The sequence below is a fragment of the Morus notabilis genome, unplaced genomic scaffold (assembly GCF_000414095.1).
Source record: "Morus notabilis unplaced genomic scaffold, ASM41409v2 Scaffold609, whole genome shotgun sequence".
Taxonomy (NCBI): domain Eukaryota; kingdom Viridiplantae; phylum Streptophyta; class Magnoliopsida; order Rosales; family Moraceae; genus Morus; species Morus notabilis.
Genome location: NW_010357993.1, coordinates 242,802 through 260,067, shown reverse-complemented (window position 1 = coordinate 260,067; position 17,266 = coordinate 242,802). Strand labels below are relative to the sequence as shown.

At 35.8% G+C, this 17,266-nt stretch overlaps 2 protein-coding genes across 2 annotated transcripts; one reads left to right on the top strand and one right to left on the bottom strand.

Moving 5' to 3' along the window:
* Nucleotides 1–2,821: 2,821 nt before the first annotated feature.
* Nucleotides 2,822–8,822, top strand: LOC21394939 (ubiquitin-activating enzyme E1 1). The gene is made up of 7 exons (XM_010091229.2): nt 2,822–3,222; nt 3,433–3,815; nt 4,448–4,665; nt 4,962–5,756; nt 6,205–7,073; nt 7,203–7,638; nt 8,063–8,822. Exons 2-7 carry the CDS (start codon nt 3,449–3,451, stop codon nt 8,657–8,659), a joined length of 3,282 nt encoding a protein of 1,093 aa, XP_010089531.1. The 5' UTR covers nt 2,822–3,222; nt 3,433–3,448; the 3' UTR covers nt 8,660–8,822.
* Nucleotides 8,823–11,673: 2,851 nt separating this feature from the next.
* LOC21394938 (LRR repeats and ubiquitin-like domain-containing protein At2g30105) lies at nt 11,674–15,654 on the bottom strand. The gene is made up of 10 exons (XM_010091228.2): nt 15,308–15,654; nt 15,125–15,219; nt 14,680–14,850; nt 14,066–14,173; nt 13,886–13,986; nt 13,354–13,491; nt 12,954–13,002; nt 12,725–12,790; nt 12,182–12,301; nt 11,674–12,099 (listed from the first exon to the last, which is right to left on the bottom strand). Exons 1-10 carry the CDS (start codon nt 15,483–15,485, stop codon nt 11,992–11,994), a joined length of 1,134 nt encoding a protein of 377 aa, XP_010089530.1. The 5' UTR covers nt 15,486–15,654; the 3' UTR covers nt 11,674–11,991.
* Between the last annotated feature and the right edge of the window lie 1,612 nt (nt 15,655–17,266).

Below are 17,266 nucleotides of genomic sequence, written 5' to 3'. Positions count from 1 at the left end.
CCTGAATCCTATTCCTTGTATTTTGGAGACATGATGAAGTAGGTAGCCGTGAATGTTATTATACGAGATGTAATCCATTCATTCTTGAGAAAGAAGTAGATAAATAATTCTCTTGAGTGTTGATTCAATACTTGGATTAGTAAGAGCGCTATGGTTCATGAATGTGTTTTATGAATCACTATCCATTAAAGAATCAATGGTATTCAAGGATGAAGATATAATTAGAGAGGTTAACGGATTCTACCTAGCTCTAATTATGGATTATTTATGGAGGATTGATCTATATGCAATGACTATATCAAATGGGCACTTCACAGTTTAGAAGTAATTAATGTCTATAATTTCGAGAGTTCAATTCCAAGTTTATAGTGGAGTAACTATTAGAATTAATATAATTAATTAATTAATTAAAGTGTTTAATTAATTATTAATTTTATTGGAGCTCGGGATTATAGGTCCATTAGTCCCTGCGTCGTCTTTGTAATTCTACCAGACACAAAGGACAAAATGGAAATTTTAGAATTATGGAATTCTAAAATTAAATACTCAAAAAATAATTAATTGAGAATTAATTATTATTTAAATAATGTGATTATTTAAATTTGAATTTGAATCATGAACATAATTTAAATTTATCCTTTTAAACTTATTTGATAAGTTGTTCAATTTAGAATTCAAATTAAATTTAAGTTTGACTTAAATTAGAATTAGAATTAGAATTAAAATTGGACTACAGGATAAATGATGATTTTCTCTTCCTTCCCTATCTGTAATTGGCACCACACACAAGAATAAGAAACCCTAGCATGGCCGGCCACAAGGTGATAAGGTAGAGGAGAATTTTTGTTCAAAATTCAAATAGGAGAGAGAGATTTGATTCATTCCAGAAGTTAGACTTCTACTCTATAAATAAGATATGATGAAAAATTACGCGGGAAAATTTTTTAACATAACTTGAAGGGGGCTGGCTGAATTTCCCTTATAGAGAGAAGGAAAAATTTTTTCTCTTAAAAAAATTTCACATCGTGCATGCGTTGATGTTTGTGGAAAATTTGAGTGTTTGATCAAACTCGTTTTAGTCTCGAATGTGCCCACACACACGTTTACGTAGATTCAAGAAATTGACGTGGAAGACTTTGGTTTTCTAAACACAAGGCTTTGGAGCAAGGATCGTTCGTGGTCAAAGAACTCAAGTTATCATCCGAGTCGGTCTCCAGGTATTTTTCCTAATTGAGTTCTTGATATATAAATTAATGTGATTAATTTATTCGTGCATAAATTAATATAATCTATAGAGTATCTCAAAAGTTTTATGAAAATTTTTGTTATACTTGATCCGCCCTCCCGTCACGCTTCCGCATCCGAATTCGATTCGGTTACTAACAAAATGTCCATCGAAAACCACGGCTGCAAAATGGACATGGAACAATGCATCTGATAAACGACTGTACACCATCACACTTTTTTGTCGTGTTTTTTGAAGGAGCAAATGCAAACACTCTCTCACGGTTATAACGACGTCATTTATAGCTAAAAGTCAGCAAATTTAAATGCAAACGATGTCTTTTGATTTTAAACGACATGGCGACGCCCGATTAACGATCCGTTATTTTTATAAAAGAAAATGACATACCATTTATATAATATAATCAAATGACGAGTTATGTGACAGATGTTGTTTTTTGAGGATTATTATCGAAGCACAACAAACTTAAAAAGGAAAAAGAAAAAGAAAAACAGCCATATCATTTGTTGATATTAGTGGCATGATTTTCCATCAAAACATTGAGTTTGGTAATATGTTAGATATACTAAATTTATAGTTTATTTTGCTTTTTAGGTTAGATCGTGGACATTTTTTTTTTTCTCCTGATGAACTTATTTGTTTTGAGTAATCACTTCCATTTACAGATGCAATTATTTAACAGCAAATTTCATTAGTAAAGTGTTTAGCGGGAGTTTTGAGTAATTCAATGAATTGAGCTTTGGTTAACTGACCCGACTCGAGTAAGATGGTTATAACAGAATTTTCATGAGATAATAATCAACTATGAGGAGACTATTTAAAAATCAAATATAAAGGACACAGATAATAAGCCCAAACGCCAAAGTCAAGATAAGAAGCCAAAAAATGCACCAAAAGATAAGAATTGCAATCAGTAGGGATAAACACACTAGGAATCGAACTCAAATTTGGATATGTCAGTATCAACCAACTTAAGCTGGTATAATAAAGATGGTTTACCCTGTGTATCCTAAGTCCAATTTTTGGCAAAGAGTTCTTGTGCATTCTTGTATTCTCTCTTGAAGTTATACTGAAATCACCCTCTATTTTGAGGAACTACACAAGGGACGTAGCTGGGGGTGATCCACTACAAACTTTGGTGCTCGTTCTCTTTTACATTTCCTTTTTATCCCAGTTATTTGTCTATTTCATTGAGCTAATTTTTACACGATTACTTTGTTGGACGAATTTTCACTATTAACGAATTTTTAAAAGAAAACACGCTATTTATTTTTTAAAGAAAACTATTCATATTACTAATGTGTATCAATATCAATATTTAACTAAGTTTGATTCTTTTATTAAAAAAGATATTTAACTACGTCCTTTTCTAGCTAATATTTACATCAACAAAATAAGAAAGAATTCATGGCTCCGTCTAGAATAGAATCGAGGAGAACTCTTCCACTACAGTCAAACGACGACGTTTCAAATGTTAGTCCACTTCGAATGCCACGTCGCATTTCATCATACCATCAACAAATTTTTCTCTCCGTCTGTCTGCATAACAAAACCCAAAAACATTAAAAAAGGAGAAAAAAAAATAAAAAAATTCAATATTTCTCTCTAACAAAAACTTGTCCTCCACTCTTCCCCCAATTTTCCTAAGCAGCCTTTTAGATTGTTAGATAATAGAAATTAGAGAGAGAGTGTGCATAGAGAGACGGATTATGCAATAGTACCGTCCTCGTCCAGCACCTGTCCGCAGTCCCCCAAAACCCTAAAAAATGCAAATCCATAAATACCCCTCTCTCTCTCTCTCTCCAACAATATGACTCCACCACCACCTAGCTTTTCTTCTCTCTCACAAATTCTCTACTCCAGAGCCTTCTGAAAAACTTCCTTCCACATTCCAACAAATTCATCAAAACCTCCCTCCCTCTCTCTCTCTCTCTCTCTCTCCGATTCCATTTCCTCCTCCTCTCGCAGTCTAGTCGGTTCGTTTTTTTTTTTTTTTTTTCTTTTCCCTTCCTCGGTTTTACCCTCCGATCTTCCATTTCTCCGAGTTTTTGCTCCGGTTCTCGCTTGATTTAGGGTTAGGGTTCGCGGTTCCGGCGCCGATCTTGATTCGATCGGTATTCGCGGAGTTTGATTTGCTTTGTTTTGAGCTTTTTTTGGTTTGTTTTTGTTTTTTTGTCGTTTTTCAGCAGCTTACTGCACTTTATGCTTCCAAGAAAGAGACCTTGCGAAGGAGTGGTTGTAGAAGAAGGCAGTGGTATCATCAACAGCAGTTCGGACACATCTATCATCAAGAAGCATCGGATCGGTGCCGCCGCCGGTGGAACCGCCGAATCGACGGTGAAGAACGGCAATAGCAGCGTCAGCGACGGTAACGTCAACGGAAGTGATAGCGTAGCTAGCGAAGGAGAAGAACAGGAGATTACGATGGCTCTCGGCGATTCCAACACTGCCGATATCGATGAGGATCTTCACAGCCGGCAATTGGCGGTCTACGGCCGCGACACCATGCGGAGGCTCTTCGCGTCCAACGTCCTTGTCTCTGGGATGCAGGGTCTCGGTGCTGAGATTGGTAAATATCTCTAGAAATTTCTTGTTAACTATAAACTTTTGCTATGTTTAGACACGAGGTTTTGATTTTGTTAATTTTTCTGTTACTGATTATGCATTTTTGCAGTTATATGGCTTGTATTAGTACTGAGCTTGTGTTAGATTTAGCGCTTTAGTGGCTGTTCCTATTGTTATCCTAGGGATCTTGAGTTATCTCCTAAATTTCTTGTATCAAGTGACGTAGCAACTGAGCTGTTAATCTTCGATTAGTAACATTAAATTTCCAATAAATTGATTCACCTGTTGAAAAATGACCATTATTTGGGCACATCTCTTGGTACAAAAGTTCTGGTGGATAGCTTGAGATCCTTATTATTATCCCTAGGACTCGGATGGCTTAATTTGGCTTAGGCATTTTTAGTTAAGACCTGATCCAGCTTGTAGCCTCTTCCTGTTTTGTTGTCTCTGGAAGAATTACTTATTTTATTTTTTTTTTCATTGGACTGGAGATGATTTTGAGGCTAGTTTGTATTATTAAACTTCTAGTTTTGCGGTTTTAAATCATTACGTCACAATTAGGAAAAGGAAAAGTTTTAGAATTTTATGTGACATTTGTAGGACATGGATAGTTCTAACGTAATCTCTGCTTTGCAGCAAAGAACCTGATTCTTGCTGGTGTTAAGTCTGTGACTTTGCACGATGAAGGGAATGTGGAGTTATGGGATTTATCCAGTAATTTTATCTTTTCTGAGAATGATGTTGGTAAGAACAGAGCGCTCGCTTCTGTTCAGAAGTTGCAAGAACTTAACAATGCTGTACTTGTGCAAACCTTGACTACGAAGTTGACAAAAGAGCAACTTTCTGATTTTCAGGTACTCCCAATTTGTGTCAATTCCTGGTTGATATATTATATAATTGTTTTGTTTATTTATGTAAAGTGCTAAGTTCACTTCTTTCTGTAGTATTTGGACCCTCTTGTGTAAGAGTTTCTGGTCATTTTTTTTTAAGTTAATGGTGGCGTTCGGGTATTCGATATTATGGAGATTAGAGCTTGGTGAATATCTTATAGCTTATGTTGGATTTGATGCCACATATGTGTATATTTCTTTCTGTTGTATTTCTCTTATCTATTTGTAGGATCATCTATTTATGTGATATCATATTGCAGGCTGTTGTATTCACTGACATAAGTCTTGAGAAGGCTATTGAATTCAATGATTACTGTCATAACCATCAGCCTCCTATTGCCTTCATTAAGTCTGAAGTTAGGGGTCTTTTTGGTTCCGTCTTTTGTGACTTTGGATCTGAATTCACGGTTGTTGATGTTGATGGAGAGGAACCACACACGGGAATTATTGCATCCATCAGTAATGACAACCCTGCTCTGGTGTCATGTGTTGATGATGAACGACTCGAGTTTCAGGATGGGGATTTTGTTGTGTTCTCTGAGGTTCGGGGAATGACAGAACTGAATGATGGGAAGCCAAGAAAAATTAAAAGTGCAAGGGCTTATTCATTCACTCTTGAGGATGATACTACAAATTTTGGTGCCTATGAGAGAGGTGGTATTGTTACACAGGTGAAACAGCCCAAAGTGTTGAAATTTAAGCCTTTGAGAGAAGCACTTAATGATCCTGGTGATTTCCTATTGAGTGATTTCTCTAAGTTTGATCGACCACCCCTCCTCCATTTGGCATTCCAAGCTCTAGATAAGTTTGCTTCAGAGTTAGGTCGATTCCCTGTTGCAGGCTCAGAAGAGGATGCTCAGAAGCTTATAACTATTGCTGGTAACATCAATGAAAGTTTGGGAGATGGGAGACTAGAGGATATCAATCCAAAACTTCTGTGGCACTTTTCTTTTGGTGCCAGGGCAGTACTTAACCCGATGGCTGCCATGTTTGGTGGCATTGTTGGTCAGGAGGTAGTAAAAGCTTGCTCCGGAAAGTTCCATCCACTCTTCCAGGTAAGGAAATATACATCTTTATGAAGTTTTAGACTTTTATTGATTAAAAATTCTATCTTGTGTACCTATGATTTGTGATGCGGAAAAGTTGAGCTGTTCACTTCTTGATTTTATGGATGTTCGAGTTACTTGCCTTGTTGACATGAAATTTGTGCGTTTGTCTCTTTCTACACATAAGCAAATAAAAGTGCATGCACGCTTATACAACACATGTAAAACACCAATTCTGGCCCACTTAAATATGGGGTTTACGGTTTACTACATAGTTGACATTGATTCTTAATGCATTTCTTACAAGTCTACCTATTATTTCCCAAAAAGTATTTCTTGTGCCAAGATGTTGACTGAGTGCAATAGTGAATGCTATTTGAGGTGTCTTTCTGGTTGTGGGAAGTGGGAACATAATGTTAACACTTTTTTCTTTTTTTTCCCCCTCTTTTTCTCTCAGTTCTTCTACTTTGACTCAGTGGAGTCACTTCCAACAGAGCCTCTAGATGCCAGTGATTTTAGACCATTGAATAGCCGATATGATGCTCAAATTTCTGTTTTTGGGTCTAGGCTCCAGAAGAAACTGGAGGATGCTAAAGTGTTCATTGTTGGATCTGGTGCTTTGGGCTGTGAGTTCTTGAAAAATGTTGCCTTAATGGGGGTTTCATGTGGCAACCAAGGTAAGCTAACAATCACGGATGATGATGTTATTGAGAAGAGTAACCTCAGCAGGCAATTCCTGTTCCGTGATTGGAATATTGGGCAGGCAAAATCTACAGTTGCTGCTTCTGCTGCTGCATCAATAAATCCTCGTCTCAATATTGAAGCTTTGCAAAATCGAGTTGGCCCTGAAACTGAGAATGTATTTGATGATGCCTTCTGGGAGAATTTAAGTGTTGTGATTAATGCTCTAGACAATGTGAACGCCCGGCTTTATGTTGATCAGAGGTGCTTATATTTCCAGAAGCCGCTTCTTGAATCAGGAACTCTTGGTGCCAAATGCAACACTCAGATGGTCATTACTCACTTGACAGAAAATTATGGTGCTTCGAGGGATCCACCTGAGAAGCAAGCTCCCATGTGCACGGTGCATTCCTTTCCACACAATATTGATCACTGCTTGACATGGGCCCGATCTGAATTTGAGGGTTTGCTTGAGAAGACACCGACTGAAGTAAACACATACTTGTCCAATCCAAGTGAGTATGCGATGTCAATGAGAAATGCTGGTGATGCCCAGGCCAGAGATACCTTGGATCGTGTTCTTGAGTGTCTTGACAGAGAAAAATGCGAGAGTTTCCAAGATTGTATTTCCTGGGCTCGCCTAAAGTAATTCCCTATATGATTATGCTGGTTTATTTTTATTTTCTAATCTTTATTTTTTACAACTCTGTTAGAAATTACAAAACATATTTTTTCATCTGATCATTTCCTGATGTCATGCATTTTGTTTCTTAGGTTTGAAGATTACTTCGCTAACCGTGTGAAGCAGTTGATATTTACTTTTCCTGAAGATGCTGCAACCAGTACTGGGGCTCCATTCTGGTCAGCCCCTAAGCGATTCCCGCATCCTCTGCAGTTCTCAGCTGCCGATCCTGGTCACCTCCATTTTGTTATGGCAGCATCAATACTAAGAGCGGAGACATTTGGTATTCCAATTCCTGACTGGGTTAAAAACCCTAAGAAGTTGGCTGAAGCTGTAGATAGAGTGATAGTCCCTGAATTTCAGCCCAAGGAAGGTGTCAAAATTGAGACTGATGAGAAGGCCACCAATGTTAGTTCTGCTGCGTCTGTAGATGATTCACTGATAATTAATGAATTAATCACGAAGTTGGAGCACAGTCGAGCAAGCTTGGCACCAGGGTTTAAGATGAAACCAATTCAGTTTGAGAAGGTCTCTCTCTCTCACACACACACACACACACGCATGCACACAATTCCTTGATGCATTTTTGTTTTTTTTTTTGTTTTTGGGTTCTAAGGTCAAGCTATGCTCCCTTAATTATTAGTTGTTCAGAGTGTCTTGATCCAAGTCGCTGAGATAAATTATTTTATGTTATGTGCTTTAATATCTGTGGATCAGTGGAATGATGCTTGGGATACACACACCCATATGTAAGAAATAGCCGTAGTGTATATGAAGTGTCCCATAGACCTGTACCCATTTCTGAGTTTCTTGTAGTTGACTTGTTTTACATAATTGAACTCAACAGGAATTGGCCGTGATTAAGTCTTGGTAGTATTGGCACCGTTTCTTTATGCAATTTATCCTTGTTATCTTCATGATTCTTATGTACTATGCTGGAAATATCATACAGGACGATGATACCAACTACCATATGGACATGATTGCTGGTCTTGCCAACATGAGGGCCAGGAATTATAGTATTCCCGAGGTTGACAAGCTGAAGGCCAAGTTTATTGCTGGAAGGATTATCCCTGCTATTGCGACATCCACTGCTATGGCGACGGGTCTCGTCTGCTTAGAGCTATATAAGGTTTTGGATGGTGGCCACAAACTTGAGGACTACCGAAACACATTTGCAAATCTAGCACTGCCTTTGTTTTCAATGGCTGAGCCAGTTCCGCCTAAGGTCATCAAGCACCGCGAAATGAAGTGGACTGTTTGGGATAGGTGGATCGTGAAGGACAATCCAACTCTGAGGGAACTTCTTGAGTGGCTAAAAAATAAAGGGCTAAATGCTTACAGCATCTCCTGTGGAAGTTGTCTGCTGTATAATAGTATGTTCACGAGACACAAGGATCGAATGGACAAGAAGGTGGTGGATTTGGCTAGGGATGTGGCGAAGGTAGAGTTGCCCGCATACCGCCGACACTTGGACGTGGTTGTGGCATGCGAGGACGATGATGACAATGATATTGATATCCCATTAGTATCAATTTACTTCCGTTAAGTCGTATTTCTAAATCCACCGATGCTGTCGGAATGTGATTTTAGGATGAGAGCCCTGAAATAATTCTTCTGACTTGCTTTGAAATGAATTATCTCGGCACACATGTTGAATATTTTTTTAAGTTATGTTTCATATATAATTCTGAAAGACCCCTTTAGTTGGATTTGTGGTATTTGCATTTTTTTTTCTCTCTTTCCGCTTCTTTTATTTCATTGCTGTAGATGAAGCCGTTTTTGCTTTGCTCTTGCTTTAAATGGGAGATGGGTTTTGTTTTTGGTTTTTGTTATTACTGGGTTTGTGCCTTTGTTTTTTCGTATGTTTTTAGTTTGTCAAAGAATTGAAGTATAAATTACGACATTTTTGGTTAGTATTTGGAACAACTGATTTTAAATAATTAACTTTTGAAGGTTTTGTTTTGGTTATTTTTCAATTAGTAGTTAGAAATCATATTTCTTAAAAAAGTATATTTAGTTTATAAAATATTTAGAATCGTATTTCAGTTCATATGTTTTGTTTAATCTGCTTCTGATGGAAAAGATAATTTAGCTCTTTAATTATGAGTAATAAAAATATTAGAACGAAACTTTAATGAAATTCTTGTACAAGTTCAAATGTTTATAGGGATGTTTTTCGAGTTTATTTCTATTTCAGTTCCAAGGATCATTACTGGTACAAATTTGACTACAGGTACAGGTACTAATTTTAGATAAAATAAAAGAAACCTTGCAAGATTTGTCCTAGTTATGATGGGCGGAACATGAAAACATGTCCTAGTTGGGCGGAACATGAAAACATGTCTTCAACCTTTAAGAGGAGCTAAGGTCAATAAATCGCATTGATATGCAGTTGTCGTAGTGAATATAATCCTTTACGAAATGACAACGTTTTTCTTGAAGCTTGTAAAGAAACAATGACGTTTATATAGTCGAACTAAACCAAGGGAAAACAAGGAAAACTACGACCGCGTTCAAAGCTCCGATGTAGAATGCTAGGATTAACAAGGTCAGAACGCTAAACGCGCACATATTATTAGACTGCATAAGTTATAATGGCAGAACGGCTACACATGATAAAGTTTAGTTTTTTAATCAAACATATGGCAAAATCTAATCTAAGGACTAAAAGCTAGGCAATGAAACCGTGCCGGATTACCCACAGTGGCCTGTTGGGTTGCCGGAACTAGTATTTTTATTGAATATGAAAGTATGATTGTATATTTTGGTAGGTTATTCCCTGAGGACACTCTATCTCATGTACTAAATAAAGGACACCAAGAATTTAAAGTGGTTCACCCTTCTCAAATGAGAGCTATATCCACTGTATTTTTATTACTTTTGATTCATATGTTTACAAGAGGATTCTAACGTGTTTTTGGCCAACCCCCTCTCTCAGGGAGTCTTTCTCCTTATATAGCCCGAAGGTGGGCGGTTTGGACCAGTGGGCTTTTCCCTCGAGTAGCCTACTGCCTTATCTGTCCAGCACGTAGCCTGCCAACATCTTTTGGACTGTTCACTCACTCAATTTGTCCCCTTATTACGGCTCTGCAGTCCCTCTGTAATACCTTTTGACTTATCCCAGGCGGTTTATGGGGCTTGTAATCATTTCCTGTGCAACTAACCTCCTCCGAACTCATACGCAATGTTGGGATATTCAACCAGTCACCTCAGTGGCCTCGGGATGAGGAGTCGGCTGTTAGAGCTTGCCCTCTGCACATGCCCTGACATCTGCCAAGGGTGGCCTTCCGCGGCCGACTCTATCGCGCTACTTTGCCCGCTGGTTTCACAGACCTCAACTGTGTATACGGTCGACGGTCTCAGTCTTGTATGCTCGGCTCTCTTGCTACTCAGGAGGGACTAGCAGGCCTTAGGCGTTGAGGGTTACATGACGTGGCAGGCACGGGGGCCACGTGTGGCTTGCTCGTTGTTCGACGTGTCGTGTGTGAAATTCCCATACAACAGATTTAATCCACATTTTCGCGCGCTCACAAGTATATAAATAGAGGTGACTACAAAGGAGAAGATACGCTTTTCTCATTTCAACTAGCTTGAGAATCGTGCCTGAGGCACGTCCTGTTCTTAACATTTTTTTTTTTTCACTTTGCAATTTGCATTTTTTTTCACATTATTTAAAATTATTAAGTATGATACAATGTTTTTTAATTGTTTCTTTTAATAAATAAATAAATATGTTAATAATTTGACTTATTCTCTTTTTTTTTTTAAGTCAAACTGGAACACGACATGCTAATCATGTTCTTTTTTAAGGATGCCGACAATGTTTTAATAATGATTTTATACAGATTTGACATTTAAGTGATTTTATACAGATTTGAGGAATTGAAAACTTAACCTACCGGTATGTTAATATACCGGAGAAAGTCTCTAATGATAAATACAAAAAATATAGTCAATTTATAATTATTTTTCAAACTAAAAAATGATATTCATAAATTTTTTTTCAATAACTGTGTAAACTCACTAAGAAATTCTAAGTTTTAACCTAAATAAAATTATGGTTTTATGAAAATCAACAATTTCATATTATACATAATGATGGATGGAAAAAAAAGGTTGAGAAACATATATAAATCTTCTCTACTATAAGTATAGATATATAGTAAGAGTATAGAGATTCACAAATAACAATATTTATGCAAGTAAAAAATAATAATAAGTGAGGTGTTAAAGAGAAAATTAATGAAAAAAAAAAATTAATAGGAAACAATGATAAATATTTAAAAAAGAAGAAAAAGCACAATATTTAAGATACAATTAAAGAAAATTGAAAGAAAAAAAAAAGCTGAAAAAAAAAAATTAAAAAAAAAGCTTGAAAGCAAGCAATTAGTTAAAAAAAAAAAAAAAAAAAAACAAAAGCTAGCAAGCAAACAGTTGAAGTACAAAATTTCATACCTCATCCGCTCTTCTTCTATAGAAGATATTGAAACTCTTTTCTAATTTTCTTTGGGTAAATTTCTGACTTGAGCATTGGAAATTTTTTTTTACAAGAACCCCCATTTCTCACATTCTAGTAGTTTAGAATTAGATAAGTTTGTAGAACAAGAGTTAAGAGGGTAACAGTTGTTGGGATCACGAGCAAATTGCTACCCCAACAATAGTGTATGAGAAGAAACTGAAAAGGGAAAATCCAAAAAAAAGAAAAAAAAAATGTTTTCAAAAGATCGGTTGTCTCATTCATATAATTGTTTTGACTGTCCTATAAGAAAGGATATACATCCTATAATAATTAGAGCAATACCAATGTAGTAATGTACTATTTCCTCCAAGTATAATGGCTTCCTTGGAAAAAGAATTTCTACAACCGTTACTGTAGTATCAATCTTTATCTGCACCTTCATCAAAAGCAGCGGAGCCAATGCGGAAGTCCAGTTGCTTTTGATGCTTCAGTCGTCGACGCTCATCAAAACTCTTCCATCCTTCACACTGTCAGAAAAAGTTCCAATTATTCCAACAACATTTCCAAACCTCTTAATTTACTTGAACAATTGATGTTTAAAGTACATACCTGACGAAGAACATCCATTGTGATTTCTGTGTTGTGCAAATCCAGTGTCGTCAGTTGCAGGCACATCTTGAATAAAGTTGAAGGGATGGATTTTAGCCCATTATTGTCGAGATGCAATGACTGCACGTAGCAGGAAGAGTAGAGTTATAGTCAAAAAACAAAATGCAGTTTCCACATGTCCATCGATGATCTACAAAAGTTTGCACGGCTCAAGCTTCTGATTGCTTCAGCACTATGTTTTACATATAATTGTGTTCCACCAACATGTCCAACACTTTTTTTTTTCTTTTTCTTTTCTTTTGTTTCTTTTTTTTTGGTAATGGTTACGTACCAACATGTCCAACACTCGTACATAGTCAATACAGCCTTCCTAAAGTCTCTATTCTAATTTTTCAGGTGAGCGTAAACAGTGGGAGCATAAACTAGCTAGTTGGATCGTAGCGGGTTAAGCTACTCGTCACACAGAAAAGGGAGGGAAAAAATAGTTAAAAAAAAGGAAAAGAAAGAATCTCAAGGAGGAAAAAAAAAAACAAAAACACAGACCTTCAAATTATGCAAATTTCCAAATGTATCAGGCAACTCGGATAGAAAGTTTGATGAAAGATCAACCTGCATTGAATCAGAACCAAGTCAAGTGCAATAGATTTGTACTCCCTAGGATTTTTTTCCCTCTTTTTTTTTTTTTATATACATATATATTTTTTTTCTTGTTGGGGAATGCATAAGTTAGAATAGATAACGAAGAGTTGAAAGCACAGAAAGAAAACAATACCTCAATAAGGGCACCGCAATCCTCAATGCATGCAGGGATGGTACTTATCCTGAGCAAGGTACAGGTAACATCAATCGAAAGAAACCACCTTAATAATCAGGACTAAATTTCTAACCACCAAAGAGATCCCTCAGTTCCTACTTCAAGGCATTATGAAGCACCAGAGGAAATTAGAAACTAGTAATATAGATACAAAATATTTTGTGCTTCCATGCCCAGATGCAATGTGGCAATTAAATTTTCACCACACCAAGAATGATAACTAAACACAACGCCAAAAAAAAAAAAAAAAAGGACAAATTTTACAGAGTACATCTGTGCAAAGTTCAAGCGTCATGGGGAAAATAAGTCATTTATGTGGTAAACAGAGATCTTCTACTTTCTAGTTTCCAAGCATTACCTATTACTGTTGGCTTTCAACACTTCAAGCTGATTCAGAAATCGTATTTCATTAGGGAGGCTAGTCAACTTGTTGATAGCAACATGAAGTTGCTTAAGTGAAGTCAACCCTCCCAGAGCAGATGGCAATGTTGTTAAACTGCATAAGTAGATTAATAACAAAACATTAATCGACAAAAGAAACGGAAAGTTGATGAGGAACTGTCTTCAAAATTCATATTATAAATAATGCACACAAAAGAGAGGACACACGCAGATATACATATTATATAGACGTCAACATGAAGTATGTGTGTTTGCTCAAGCCAGTGTAATCATATCATAGGGATAACCGTATTTGTTTGTCAGGTACACCCCTCTCTCTTACATGCATGTGCGCATATTTGGAAAAAAGTGAATAAAAATCTGGGCAAGCAAATACGGTTATAATATAACAATTTTACGCAAGAACGTTTTCTCATTTGTAGTTGCTTGAATTCGACTTCATAACGAATAAAACGAGCACCAAAATAGTAAAGCCAAAATGAACTTACTTGTTTTGATTCAATGATAGAACCGTTAGATACTTTAAAGATGCCAGTCCTTCCCAGCTAATGGATCCGTCCATTATATCATTTCCATTTAAGTACAACTTCTGTATAGTTTTGAACACGGAGTGTGAGTTTAGAATTGATCGTGAGAAGTTCACACAAAACGAAGAAATAAGTCTTCACCTGAATTTTCAAAGAACCAATTTTAAGAGGCACTTCTTGAATGGCATTGTTGCTGAGATCAAGAACTCTGGCAGAAACTTCAAAAGCCCAAACTTCATCAGGTATAGCCTTCAAATGCAACCGATAACCATTATTCAACCATTCGGAAACCCAAAGTCCTTAGAACACGTAGTTGCTATAAATTAAATTTAATTTCTAAATTCGTAAGTCCTTCCCGAGGAAAAAAAAAATGCTTAAGACGTATAACTTCTACAGATATACAAAAACAATGTTGCCGTATTAAAAAGAAAAAACCTTTTTACTTCTCAACCATCAAGTGAATGTGCTAACATAAATATACTTCTTATAACTTCATATAATGGACAACAGAGAAAAAAATGCACAAAGGCCGCATTAAATTTATAAAATATTCATCCGATAAAATCATCTTCAACTAAAAGATAGCCAACTACTTGTCCTGTTGCTGCATAAAGATAAGCGAGATAATGTGGATCCATTGCAAGGAGATATCCAGCCGTGTGAACTCTATTTATGCAACTGCCGAGTAAATATTGACATCTCAAAAGAAGAACGTTGCTGACAACTCAAGTGAGCATCCAAACATAAATTGATACCTTCAAGTTACATTCAGACAATGCTATAACTCCGGTAGTCTTCCAACGTTCCCATCGGTTTTTATCCAAAGCATCCGGCTTCTGTTCTTTAAAATGCTCTTTTCCCAATTTACCAGCATAGCCAGCCCTTGATACCGGACGAGTTTGAGCTTGTTTGAGAATAGGGCCACCCTGTAATATCCCCAAAATCAACAAATTACACACACACTAAAATCTCTATCCCCTTGTCCCTAAAGAATTATATTTCCACTCATATAACCTTTCTAGAGTTCTTTAAACATGTATACTATATCCAATAGATTAAGCCTTTCTTGTCTATGTATTGTTATGAATTCATCAAGAAATGATTTCTGCAATTCTCATGGAATTTTTGCTCCCAATGGCAGTAAAATGGTCCAAATTCTAAAAAAAAAAGAAAAAAAAAAAAAAACTGAAATTGAAATACCCCTTGGTGTAATCCCTGGGAAGCCATAAGCATAATCTTGGACCCATTGGTGACCTCAGAAGCCCTGATCGTCATTTCGTCCACCAAAAGCTTCCCTACCAAAACCGACCATACCCAACAGCTGTAAGTCAAATAATTATCACTTATTTTTGAAAAAAAAAAGAAAAAAAAAAAGAGAACCACCTTTGAAGATGAGCTTTTGGCCACGCGGAAGGACGTTGGTGAGAGGCTGGAGAAGGGATTTGAGGTGTTTGATGGTGGAGTCCGGCGATACAGAGATCGCTATCAATCCTCCGCTGAATTTCACGTTTATGCTTATGCTGTTGTCTTGCCCATCTTCTTTCGAAGCACCTCCTTCCATTGATTTTCTTCTTCTTCTTGAAGAGATTATTGCTATGTTTTTTTGCTATGAAATTATTGCTATGTAATATTCTTCAATCCGTTAGAATTTTTGGGTTCAACTACACTATTATAGAATATTTGGAAGTAATGGTAATCTAATGTCTATTTGGCATTTGTTAAGCAATCAAATTTCGGTTTCAGCATTCTCAAAATATTAAAAATGAAAAAAAAAATCGGTTATTGATTAAAAAAGTGTAAAATTGCATTCATGCACCTTCAGTTTCTCACCATTTGCATGTTGCACCCTAAATTTTTTAATTTGGTATTTTGGACTCAACAATGAAAAGTTCAACGTGTATCTTTGTAAAAATCTTGAATACTTTTTATCTACTAACTTATTGGATCACAATTATAAGAAATTTTAAATTTTAGGTGTTATTTAATAAAATTAAAAATTTAGAGTCCAAATTATCAAACACTAAAAATTTAAAATACACCAAATGCAATTAACTCTTTAAAAAATAATTAAGTTTACATATATCATCTGAATTATATATCCTTATTTTTCATCTCCGAAACATTAAAAAAACATTCATTCTATCCCCTAAAATTATATAAAATAATCAAAACACGGTTTAGGTCCTAATTTAAAATAACTTAGAAAATGGTATACTGTTGACATTTTATTTTTATTAGATCACTGACTTGTCAATTTTTAGTTAATTAAATACAATAGATGTGTTATCAAAGTGAAATGTAGTTTTTTTTTTTTATTTACCAAATATGTCTGATCATCTTCAAACAAATGTTTTATCATCATAATTGTCAAACCATTTCATGCTTCAAGTTCCAACATTAGTCTATTCTAAAAAAAAAAAAAAAAAAAAAAAGATCTTTGTGAAAAGAGCAAGACTAAAAATATTCCACCAATTTAATTCTAAAAAAAGTCCTCCAATCTCCGTTGACTAGTCCACCAGAAAATATTCCCCAGTTTTGGTAGTGGTAGATATGAAATTGCAAATCAGGGAAAAAGAAAAATGCAATACCCAAACCAAATTGGATGGAAATTTCTCTCATCTTATGAACAATCAAACAAATAGACCAGATACTTGCGATAGCATCTTGACATTTTGTTTTTTGTTTTTGTTTTTTTTTCAAGGAAGACTGAAAACGCTAAATGAAGGGTGTTACCAACAATCAAAAAGGAGAAAAACTTAAATTTAGAAACACCCCCACGACCATTCAATCAGTACTATTGCACTTTAAGAGTTCAAAATTTTTTAAAAAATTTAAACTTTTTTTTTTTTTTTTTTTAAAAGTTGAATTTTATTGCAAAGGAAGTGATATAGTGGTGCTAACTTTTTTAGTCATCGGATTAGGTAGAGCCGGATGTGATGCTTTTCATGTTGTGGGTCTTATTACATTGTCTATTAAAACGACATTGCATATGCAATTTTCTCCTGAAAAGTGAAAACTCTTCCTTCCTCATAGATAAATTATAATCAACAGACCCCATTTCAATAATTTGTGCAAAAAAAGGAAGAAAAAAAAGAAGATCTATATCACATTTGGGATTTACAGTTTTATTACACGGAAATGAGAAGATTAGAATGGATTCGAATTCTCCTTTTTCATCTTCTTTTTGTTGCCTTGTATCTTAAAACAGGACCGGGTTTCTGCTTGGACTAAACCTCTTGTCCCAATCCAGGTTGGTGGGGCCTTCACAAATGGGCTCACCAAGTAAAGACTAAGTTGATCAATCACGTGTGGTGTGAGTAACCATGCAATTCTTTCTCTCAA

Coding starts and splice junctions, on each gene's coding strand:
- LOC21394938 (XM_010091228.2), bottom strand. CDS start 15,485: ATGGAAGGAGGTGCTTCGAAAGAAGATGGGCAAGACAACAGCATAAGC. Junction 14,174..14,679: donor TGTCTGAATGTAACTTGAAG/GTATCAATTTAT, acceptor TTGCATTTGAAG/GCTATACCTGATGAAGTTTG. Junction 12,302..12,724: donor GAAATTTGCATAATTTGAAG/GTCTGTGTTTTT, acceptor TGCTACGTGCAG/TCATTGCATCTCGACAATAA.
- LOC21394939 (XM_010091229.2), top strand. CDS start 3,449: ATGCTTCCAAGAAAGAGACCTTGCGAAGGAGTGGTTGTAGAAGAAGGC. Junction 4,666..4,961: donor AGCAACTTTCTGATTTTCAG/GTACTCCCAATT, acceptor ATCATATTGCAG/GCTGTTGTATTCACTGACAT. Junction 7,074..7,202: donor ATTTCCTGGGCTCGCCTAAA/GTAATTCCCTAT, acceptor TTTGTTTCTTAG/GTTTGAAGATTACTTCGCTA.